Source organism: Nematolebias whitei, chromosome 1 (assembly GCF_014905685.2).
Source record: "Nematolebias whitei isolate Nwh7 chromosome 1, NemWhi1, whole genome shotgun sequence".
Taxonomy (NCBI): Eukaryota; Metazoa; Chordata; class Actinopteri; order Cyprinodontiformes; family Rivulidae; genus Nematolebias; species Nematolebias whitei.
Window position 1 is genome coordinate 62,280,632 of NC_056498.1, and position 11,855 is coordinate 62,292,486.

Consider the following 11,855-nt stretch of genomic DNA (forward strand, 5'->3'; position numbering starts at 1 on the left):
TATACACACACATTTTTCATTTTATTTACAATTTTCAAAAGGAACCCACAAAAATGGATGTCAGTGCCTCGATTATTTTTTGTTATTCACCACACAAGACAGTTTGAAATATATGGTGGCAGCCATCTTGAATTTTGACATGGTAATCCAATTTTCAAAACTTTTTTTTAATTTTTATGCCTGGATGTTTTCAAACACCAAAACAGTGCCTCGTATTTTTCAACTCATTATGTTCATAACACTCGGACATTTATGGTGGCAGCCATCTTGGATTTTGACGCAGCATCCCAATTTTTTATAGTGATCTTTCTTATGCAAAGATGCAGCCACACACCAAAATGGAAGTTGGCACATTGCTTATTTTTCAAGCTATCATGCTCACAGCATGCACGGATGGATGGAGGGTATTTCCAATTTAGCCTTTTCAGTCCCCGACAGGGGAGCACAAGCACACAAAAACACAAATCCTCTGCCTGTGTGAGCCTCCAAAACACAGGGAAACGCAATTCCATTTACAGCTCTCCCCCAGCCCCTCCCTCCCACCCACAACCCACCCCACCTTCCACCCCTACCCTCCCCAATCATCCTGAATATGCTTCACACGCCTGCTGAGAAATGAACAATATTTTCCTGGAGTGTAAATGAGAATCATCTGGACCTCTAAACATATCTTCTCTTCGCCTTTGTAAAATACAGCCGAACAGAGTCATGCCTCGTGACGCTCGGCTGCACCCCCACTGCACACACACACACACACACACACACACATACACACACACTTGCAGGCACCAACATGGACAGCTCTGCACCCTCTTTATTCAGGTTTAACTCTCATGAAGATTTCATTTTCTCAAAATTATTTTTTCAAGGTGACTCCCCCGGTCACTGGAGATGAGAGAAAAAGACAGAAACAGAAGACGAATACTAAAAAAACTAAAGAACTAAAACAAAAAATGAAAGAAGCAAGCTTTTAGATGCAGAAAATGTGGAGCTCTTTGCTTCTCATTTCCTTTTTGAGTTGCAGACGTTTGAGCATCTGACCTCTACTACATCACTTTTCTTTCTTTGCTTCTGCTTCAAACACTGTTAATCAGTTAAGTCTTTCTAAAAAATAATGAAGCAAAACAAACACAAACAAAGCCAGTCTTAGCCTTTTAGGATTTAATTCCTTTTGATGGCACATGTCCAGGATATTATTTGTAAGCTTTATGCAAATACATCTGAAATCAAGCAGATGCCCGGCAGGTGTTATCACTCTCTGGGGTTTTTGTATTTTTAATGATGTTTACATACTAAAAGGGGAAAGATGGCAGGTTAGTTACACAGAATCTACACTGGAAAACTCTAAAACAAGACCCTATTAAACAATCAATTGAGAAAAATGTAGAGATTTCTATTCATCAAGCAACACCACACTTAAGACACTTAGTGTCACGCTACTAAAATGTAAGGGATTTTATATAGATATTTATTTATATATGTATATATTAGAGCCCAACCGATATATCAGTAAGGCCAATATTTTAGGTTGACATAGATGTTTGGGGACCTATCGGTATCAGTGATAATTGTCCCATTATGTGCCAATTTAAGCACTTCTAATTTTTGCTCCTAAAATTGTGGGAACCAGCTGTAATTGTACAATGTATCCAACAGAGGGAGCATGAAGACTACTTTCAAGTCATGGCCATTTCCTTAGGTTTCACTTTCACATTCAGCACGGGCAAAGCAAGGAGCAATACTGTATAGCGTATTTTGCTGAACAGACCATGGTAAGTTTATTGTAATTGGTCTGTAAAATAAAATAAAAAAAATCAGCAATAATAAATTGTCTTCAATCCTCCAACCCACTGGGCATTAGCTACATGCCTTTCAAGTTAGCAAGCTAATGCTTAGATAATGTTTTGATTCTTAGAGGTGGACAACGCTCAAAAATTTTCAGCCATTGTATCGGTTATATCAGCAGTCGCCTTCCCCGCCCAATATTGGTATTAGATTGCTTCCTAACTTTTTCAGTGCCAATTATTTATGTGGATAGAATTAGTAATTAATAATGGCTACAGTTATAACTCATGTTATGGTCCTAAAATAAATTAAACAAAATAAACGAAATATGATTTAATTGGTTTTCTCCTTCACTTCTAAACATTCAGATCTGATCACTGACCTTATTCCAGATGGCCGAAGCATCTCCATCTTTACTCATTCAGAATTGAAATCAAAATTTCAAATGTCTTATTTTATTTATTTTTTGCTGCCATGTAGTATTTTTGAAAACAGAGTGTGTGCAGTGGGAATGAGGGGCTGTACCTCCAAGACAAATGTTCATGCCTACACACTTTTGTAACTCACCAACAGGCTGTGACACTGTCAAACACAGTTTAACGTGATGCTTTTCTTAAAGTCTCAAATTACTAAATAAAGCTAAACAAATGAAAATAAATCAGTTGAATATACACCCAGCATGTGAATGAACAAAAAAGTAATCACCTGAAAGCAAATGTTTGAAGCACTTTTTTTAAGTCAGGAGAATATCTCATTGGATTAATACTCATCTTCTGCGGCTTTATCTACTGGCTTCCTGTCCTGTCTCTAGTTATAATATATTTTGATGGGTCTGACATGTCTGCTTTAAAAAAACAACAACAAAAAAAAAACACCTTCTTCGGTTGCTGAGAAATAAAATCCCTAAATCTGGTGTACAGGAGCTGACACAGTGTAATTTTGGAGTTTGTTCACTAAGGATGTGGGGTTTGAAGCCTTGCCCACTCCCCCCTGCAGACAATCATGCTGACAGTTTACATAACCTTTCGCTTCAGCATGACATAACTAGTACTTGCAACAGTAAGGTAAGAACTAGTCAACATCAAAAAAAAAAAAAAAAAATCATCTAAAGTGTATTTTTATGTTTTAACAAGACCTATGTGCTGCTTGGAAGCTTGTGGAACCAGTTTATGGGGAAGCTAATCCAGCTCAGGCTTTAACGTAGCTCCCTGACAAATGTCTCTTTTCTAATGATCAATTGTCTGACATAATTCAACATCTTTCTATGTGACGGAGAAGCCAAAGATTTAAATTCAAATTAATTCAAAAAGTTTCCTTCCTAGACTCTCCCTCCTTCACTCGATCCAGCATAGCATAACAGTTTCCATGTAAAGCTGTAAAAAACACCTCCCACTCCCTAATGCTGTTTTAAAAGCAGTCAGTATTTCACAGTCTAATCTAAAGCTGCGTCTGCAGTTTTCTTGCTCAGATTCCTTCACTCTTCTGCTGATTTTACTTTAGTTAGGTCACTTACCATCTATAAATCCCTCATTTTGTACTTTTTTTTTTCTCCTTCTCTGCAGACAAGCATTTTAGACCACAACCACAGTCATGAATGAATGCGCTGAGCGAAGAATATTGATCCTTTGGAACCATGTTCCTCCCATTATCTTTTCTAACTTTTTTTTCCCCTAAAATGGAAAAAGCTAAAAGAAGCTGGAGTCTTGGTAATAAAAGATTAATAGATGCTAAAAATACCGTGCTTTGTGAGCACACCTTTGTATTATGTATTTTCCACACATTCAACAAACTCTTGACTTGCAAAAGAACTGAATACAACTTTCACCACATTGTTAAAAAGCTCATGGTCCTACTTTTACCATTAAAAGTTAATAAAATAAAATACATGCTTACCGTAATTTTCGGCCTATAAGTTGTGTTTTTTTGCATAATTTGCATGCCCTGTGACTTATACACCAAAGCGACTTATTTATGGATTTTCCCCATATTTATAAACCAATTTTTGGCTGAGATATATGACTGTTTTCATTCATTCTGACTGAAAATATTGAACACTACCATTTTCAGCCACTAGATGGCACTCGAGTAGTATGGCATAAAATTGTGTCATGTAATAAGTAAAAGTGGCTATTAATGACAAAATCAGCTTGCCATAGCCTGCCACCTTTATTCAGCTGGCCTGGAGCAACCGTCCAATCAGCTTCATTTCGCTGCGCCTCCTTGGAGAAATGCAGCTAATTTGACCATTGAAGTGCATTTATTAAGTAAAAGTTCAACTGAGACACACCTTTACTACAAAGTCGAGCAAACAAATAAATGTTTTTAGGTGGTTATCTTGTTAAATTTTGAAAAAATGCCTAGCGAGTCCTCCTGTGCACGCTCCTACTCTTCCGCGTATCGGTTTTTGAAATACAGCTGATTTGACTATCAAAGTGCATTTATTAAGCAAAAGTTAGACTGTTACACGTTTGCTATAATTTTGAGCAAACAAATGTTTTTAAATGTTAATCTTGTTAAATTCTTATTAAAGTCCTCCCGTGCATGCTCCAGCGGCTGCCATTTGGCAGCCAATCGATTTTTGAAATAACACTGGCCCTCATTTCCGGGTTGTCAGCGGTGACGTGTAACAAATGCGACGCGTCAGCGGTGACACATAACAGATGTGAGTTATATGGCGAAGTTATGTATTTATGGATTTTTCCACTTTATTAGACATATTTGGACTGATTCGACTTATATGGCAGTGCAACATGTACAGCGAAAATTTCAGTAATATGAATTTTTAGCAATTGTGGCTTGAAAAGACTCGTCCACGCATACAGCTATGTCCAGAATCCTGCGTTAATGCATAACGAAAAATATAAAGTCACGCTTTAAATGTAAAATGTTTTTATTTGAATTGACTGTCCTTTTGGGCCACGACGAAAAATAAAAGTCAGATTCAAAAGAGCAGCTTCAAAACAAGAAAGCTGCCAGTAGATTGCACGACAGCAGTAACATTTTTTCATCGTGACCACACAATGCTGACATCAAGCACTAAACCAAATGCAGATGTAACAGAAAATTTGATTATGTGGTGTGTTTTTTTTACATTAAAAGATGTATTTAAGTCGGCAGTTTCAGCACTGCAGGAGTCCCACCCTTCTGCAAATTTTTATTCCAGCTTTAAATTCCTAAATATTAATAAACATTTATTTACCTGTCTAGTTTCTGGCAGAAAAGATTTCTTAATTATATGATATCTTGAAAATCTTTGCAGTATTAGCAATATTATGTGTGTTGATGTCTTACATTTTAAAAAGCCGCACTTTGTTAGCCTTAATTATTAGGACACATCTTGTTGAGTAGTCAGATGCTGTAGTCTCAAGCTAAATAACATCACAAATGTTAAACATGTTTTTAATTGTAATGTTGAGATTTTAAGAAACAATTTATATGATATCAATTCCCTTTTTTGCTTTAAAATAATGTTATTTTCTATGGGATTGTGAGGTCATTAAAAATCCCATGAAAAAAAAATCACTACAAAGTCCAAAATGGACACCATCTTAACAGTAACAATCTTTCAGTGTCTGTTCAGATTAGGGTCAGTGTTTGACACTCAGTGTACTAAAGATGTGACATTTGTCAGCCTTGTCGCCATGGAGACTTACAGAATGACTGACAGCTGTCAACCCTCTGTTCCCCCTCCCTCATAATGCAAACCTCATCTTTCAGCTGCCTATCTCTCCATCCATCTCCTTCTTCCTTTGTTCGTCATGTTGAGCCTGTAGCTTCAAACTGGACCCAGCAAAAACAAAATCTGATATTTCCAGAACCAATAAACCTCTCTCACACACAGTAAGCAAGAGAAAGGTAGACTGTCTGCTTCAGAGCAGAAATTACCTGAGCTGTCCTCAGTTTATTGCACGAATTAAAATAAAAATACCCTCAGCAAGGATGGTGATACCTTAAAGTTTGGCTGGCAATATAAATTATTTCACTCAAGATGCTTGGTTGTATGAAAGTTACACTTCAGATGTTTCACATAATAATAACTCTTATAGTTTTCATTTAATTTGACATTATTGTCATACTGGTACATTATATTACGGTGTGATTTCAATATTTTCAGGATCAGAGAAATTTCACCTAATATTATTTTACAGAAGTTTGTGTTAGCAAAGGCTCCATTTGTGCTCAGTGCAAGGCCTAAATAAAAACTATGATTTAAGTGGCATCAGAGCCACTTGACATCGAGGTTGAAGCATGATGCAGCCATATCCACCAGTGTGTTTCTGTCGCTTCAATAGTTGGACCAGACGCTAAGAAAAGGATCTAAATTTCTGCTGAGTCTCAGAATAACCTCAGTCCTAATAAATCAAGGTAATTATTATCAATAACTTTGCTGCTGCGCTACTTGCAGAAACCATTCTCAAGAAAACAATTATTTCCACAACATATATTCCAGAAAAACAGAATACTATAATGTCATTTTGTTTTGTACTGCGCAGCTCTGTCCCAGTGGGTTATATTAGGTTAGCATTGGGGGGAGGGGAGTCCTAGTTGGAGTAGCTTTTCCTGCTCAAGGGTATTACATTGAGCAGCGTACACTGAGGTGGGTGGGGGCAGGCCATCTGTGTTTACACATGGACTGTTAATTCAAGGGGGGATAATTTCTGGTGGATGCAGAGCAGTGCTGTACCTGATGAATTCCTGAAATGGTCACAGCATCAAGAGGTGACTAGATAAAAACAAGGGCAAAATGAGCTACTGATCCACGTAATAGTTGTTATCAAAACGCATTGTAAAATAGAATAAAATGCAGAAGATAAACTAATTAAATAATGCAGCGTTCTTAATGCTTTTACACACTGTTAGATATTTTGCAAAAGAAAAAAAAAGATTAAATTAAGAGTGTTTTAAAACAATAGACAGATGCTATAACTAGAAGCAAATCAGCCTACGATAACCACCAAAACCCACGTTGCCTAGCAACATACAATTTAGGAATATGCTTTCAGAGCAGCTTTGCGGATGTGTCCATTAAGAGATGAAATTACCAAAGCAACAAATGTCAGCCACATGCAAATAAAGTCTGCTCTGCTCACTGCGTGTGTGCTAACAATGTGACGAATGAGGCAGACTTGAGGAAACATGTTTCTGACACACAACTACAGGAGAGCCAGGAGCAGCAGCTTGCTTTGACAAGCGAGCAACAGGGATTTATTTTCTTAAAGTGTTCTTTCCTAGGCCTTAAAGTCTCAACGATAATTAAGCTGTCTGAGTCAAACTATTTGTTCTTGGTTTGCGGTGAATATTTCAAGTTTGTTTCAACCTATGAATGATAGCAGCGGCTGGACAGAGCCAAATCAGAGTATCTGTGATTAGTGCGGCAGTGGAAATTGTGATTCTGAAGGATTAAAAGTCCCCCCCCCCCCCCCTTCTCACTGCAACCTGCACAGAGAAAATGACACAATCACACAGCAGCCATGAGAAAGGTAATTCGATTTTATCGGTCTGACAATGGTGGTGATAGTCTGCCTCTAGTGAGCTGGTGTTAATAGGGATATCCATCCTAACTGTCCACAGTGCCTTAAATCTTTTTCTTATAAGGCGATGGGACAGAAAGTAGCATATTTTGAGTGGAAGATAAAAAATAAAAAAAAAGCTTGAACCAAATTTGCTTTCCATCAAATTAATCTATCTTAAACATATAAATCAAATGGAAAGAAAGCCTTTAAAAATATGTAAATTTCCTCAAAAATAACAAATCTCGTTTTTACTCCTTGCAAGTCAATAGAATAACCTGACAGCAGGAGTGTTATAATGTCTGATTGATATAAAGTGCAGCAGCAGAAACTGATGTCATAGATGCTCTTATTTCTGAGTCTAATGCTACATCTGCTATAAGGATGCAGAATAAAATGAGAAGAAAAAAATGACAATTTAACCCCCCCCACACACACACAAACATCTGCATAAAAATGGGGAGGTAGCCCTCACAATCTCAACAGCTTTTAGCAAAATGTTCCAACAAATGCATATATTTCACTGTTCCCACACAGTTAACACATCTGCACATAATATCTGACTTTTCCAGTGAGGAGACACTTAAGTGAGCTGTTCACACATGAATGCAACAACTGACAGACTGTAACATGAACTGAGCACAGTTGTTAAAATTTTAAATGTACCAAAAAGGATGCTGACAGCTGTCCCTCCCAAATCCTCCACACTGTGCCCTATCAACGCTACTTTCAGCTACAAATAATATGCGACTGGTTTCGCATTCTGATTAAAAACAAAAACATGAAAAGCAAACAAACAAAAATGCACAAGGTCACTAATATTAAAAAGGACTTTACAGAACAAATGTGTGTTTTTTTCTCCCAAATCCAGCTGTCACAGAAATAAGCAGATGAGAAAGTCAGATGAAATTTTAAGAATCAGGGCAAATGCCGAAAAAATAAGTAGAGCAACGCAGTGTTGAAAGCAAGTTATCCTTCAGCTGTATTATCTTTAAAATCTGGAAGACAGCTGAGAAAAAGAGATTGTTTATTTTTTCTCCAATGGTGAAGATAAAAAAAGAAAAAGATCATTCATCTACTAAAGACTGAATGAGCACCAACATGAGACAGCAAAAAAAAATGACAAAACTGTCCAAAATCATTCAAGACTGTAAAAAAGTTATTAACATGGATATTATGTTTAGATTTTCTGAAATTCAATTATCAACCATAACTTACCAGGAACAATGCTCAGCCAAATAAATTGTACATACCTTCATCGGAAAGTAAAACTTTGCACTGGGTTGATATGTACGGTATTCACATACGACTTGCCCATCAAGTTGATGGAAAATTTTGATTTGAACAAACAATTGCAATCTAATACTAAGGTTATCATTTTTGGTGTATTGAATATCTCTTGAATGCTTTAAACAAATAGAGAACAGATTATTCAGTGCTTAAACAGAGCAGCAACAATGAAATGCCTGAACGCAATAAAAGCCCTATGAAATGACAATGACCATAAAAAATTGTAGCACACAAAGATTTCATGTAAATAAAATCTGTAAATCAACCACGGAAGCCTAATAAGTTAATTCAAACAAAGAACAGATTACCAAGAAAAGAGGAAAAAAATAAAATGATTTACTTGTGTCCGGAGACGCCATAGTAGATACGATGACAGGTGGACCTGTGCGTCGACTCAACTTCTGGTTAGCAACCAGGGTACCTTGGCCTTGAACAGGTATTCCTATTGGGACATGGGCATTGTCTGATGCTTGACCTCCTTTACGTATTAGTTGAGGGTTTGGGTGAGGGCTATGCATGGGTGACAATGGGAGTAAACTCCTATCCCTCTTCATCAGCTCCATTGGTACCGTGTAATTGGTGGAGTATGCTTTTGGTACTTGTTGCGGTGGCTGATGCAAAGCTGACATGGATACAGGCATCTGCTGTGGCATCCCTGATACAGATCCCGGTATGGCAGGCATTGACCCAGTCATCTGTTGTGGCATTATCTGCATACCCTGCATAGATACCCCAGGCATTGCTACTCCAGAGGAATAGGCTGACATAGGTCTTGTCTGGACAGGCATAAGGGCTCCAGAATATGGCCCAGGAGATCGAGGAGGTTGGCCTGGGTATCCTATAGAGGTCTCCAAGAAGTTTTGAGAAGGAGCACTGCTGGGCCTCCTACTTATTACTTCACCCATCCTTGGAGAGATGGTTTGCATAGCCCCAGGGGTCAGTGGGGCCATAAGCTGAGGATCCATGGCTAAAACATGTGAAGGATGTGATGAATGGTGGTGCTGTTGGTGGTAGATGTCTGAGCGATGGCTAAAGCTATTAGATCGGCCTCTCATTGGTGTCTGAGGTCGGGAGGGGGCTGGCGTAGCATCAACAGGCCGCTTGAAGTTGTGGAGCAAGCGAGACAGTACACGAGCCTGGCCAAGGTTGGGGGCAACAGTACGGACATCATTCTCCTCCATAACAGCTAGCATACTAGTGGAGTCAAATCCCTGCTGGATGAGTGAGGATATAGTGCTTTCTGTTAGGCCTTCATTTCGCAACAAAGAGAGGAATTCTGTATCAACTGCCTTCTTGGGATCTATAGGCAATGGTGCCTGTGGGGCAGTTAGGAGAGGTGCAGAAGATGGAGTAGGAAGTGGAGTAGTTGGAGGAGGGGGCACAGGAGTAGGGACTGCTTGCACAGGAACAGGTACAGCTGGGACAACTGCTGCAGTCTGCACAGGAGCAGGGGGAGCTGGCAGTGGAGCAGACATTGCAAGGTGTGGGCTGGACACTGGCATGGTAGGTGGAAGTGGATGTTGCTGTTGGAGATGCTGCTGCAGCTGGTCTTGCTGAGGCTGTTGTTGAATTGGTTGCTGTTGTAGTTGTTGCTGCTGCTGCTGTATTTGCTGTAGTTGTTGCTGCTGCTGCTGCATTTGTTGTAGTTGATGTTGCTGTAGTTGCTGTTGTTGCAATTGCTGCTGTTGCAATTGTTGCTGCTGGAGTTGCTGTTGAGGTACTTGTTGCTGAAGTTGCTGCTGATGCAGTTGTTGCTGCTGTAATTGCTGCTGCTGTTGGATGGTGTAAGGTGATGCTGTATCTTGCCTCATTATCACACCTTGACTACCAGGATCTATTACAAGACAGGTGGCAACCTGCTGCTGTGGATCCAGAGGGTGGCCATCAACATTGGTAAAGACAGACTGACTAGACATAGGTGGAGGTTCACTGGCATATCGAGGAGAAGCTTGCTCCATACCATATTGAACAGGAGGTGGGTCTCTAGAAGGTAAGTGTTGTTGACCATCTTGCATCATCTTGGCAACAGGTATAGCACCAGGTTCTCTATAGATTCGATTCAACTCATGGACTGTTGGAGGAGGAGGCAGAGGTGATAAAGGAGCTTGATGTCCTGTCCTACCTGACTGACTATGATCCCATGCAGTACGAGCCCCAGACGCCATACCAAAATGCGAACCTGACCTGCTCAGTGGATGAGATGGTGGAGGCTGGTGATCTGACCGGTAAAGGCCCTCAGGTGGCCGAGGCGTCATGGCTGAATCATGAGAATAATAATCCTGATGTGGAATGGATGCTCGATGAGCCATGGATGCCCGCTCGTAATGGTTTAAATCTGGTACAGAGCTCTTCCTCAACCCCCGTGGATCGTGTCGCTCAGCATAAACCTGCCCGTAGGGTGAGTCTTGGTAGGAATATGGAGCACGTTTCAAATCCAGGTCAGGAGGACACACCCCTGGTGGAGCCTCGTACCACCCTCCCCCCTCCACGTATGACAGGGAGTTTCGTCGGCCTGCTACTTTTGCTTGCTGCTCATACACACTGTCAAACTGCCTATCCCACTGACCCTCATTCCCTCCTAAGGTGTCCCAGCTGTGGGAGCGTCCAAGACCTAACTGTTTGTTAGGCACGAGCATTGGCAAAATAAAAGAAATTGCTGGGGGAAAAAAAATAAAAGCAAAAAACAGGGAAAAAGAAAAAGGTTTTTGAAAGTGTGTTTGAAAGTTCAAGTCCACATTCAGCATCAAAGATAAAACAAAGAGAGGAGGGCAAAGCAAGCAGAAAAAAGTAACGAGGTGTACTGTTTCACCTGATACTGGCTTGAAATAAGTCCACGCTATCAAGTGACTCTCTCTTAAACTGGCAGTCCTTGAATAATTAATCTCTTACCATGCCGTGGTGTTCCGCGTGATGAAAAAAGACACCGTGCACACTCTCACACACAAAAAACATCCACATCACAAAACCACACAACCATTGCAGAGGAAGCTGAGTTATTCCATGAAGGACTCGATCATAGGATGCAAGCTTGCGATAGCCATCAAACATTCATTCGTAGGAGGGGAAAAATGCAGTTAGGGCAGGGTTATAGGTTGGAATGGGCAAGGGCTTGTACTAATCCAGTATGGTTTATCTCACTGGGACATTTTACTCGCTCTGCCGATTGCTATGAGGGATTACATCTAAATAAAGCCTGTTTAATTCCACATCCTTCTGTGACGTCATGTGAACCAGATATCAAATTTGGTGATGGCACTGATGATGACGATG

General features: G+C 39.8%; 1 protein-coding gene across 1 annotated transcript in view; it reads right to left on the reverse strand.

The window, feature by feature from the left end:
* Window positions 1-11,484, reverse strand: part of LOC119430167 (mediator of RNA polymerase II transcription subunit 15-like) — a 14,446-nt gene extending 2,962 nt beyond the window's left edge. Inside the window, exons 1-2 of the mRNA XM_037697611.1 lie at window positions 11,475-11,484; window positions 8,926-11,241 (exon numbers count right to left, since the gene is read on the reverse strand). Of these exons, the coding sequence (XP_037553539.1) occupies window positions 8,926-11,221 (2,296 nt within the window). The 5' untranslated portion in view covers window positions 11,222-11,241; window positions 11,475-11,484. The remainder of the gene's footprint in view (window positions 1-8,925; window positions 11,242-11,474) is intronic.
* Window positions 11,485-11,855: the final 371 nt, after the last annotated feature.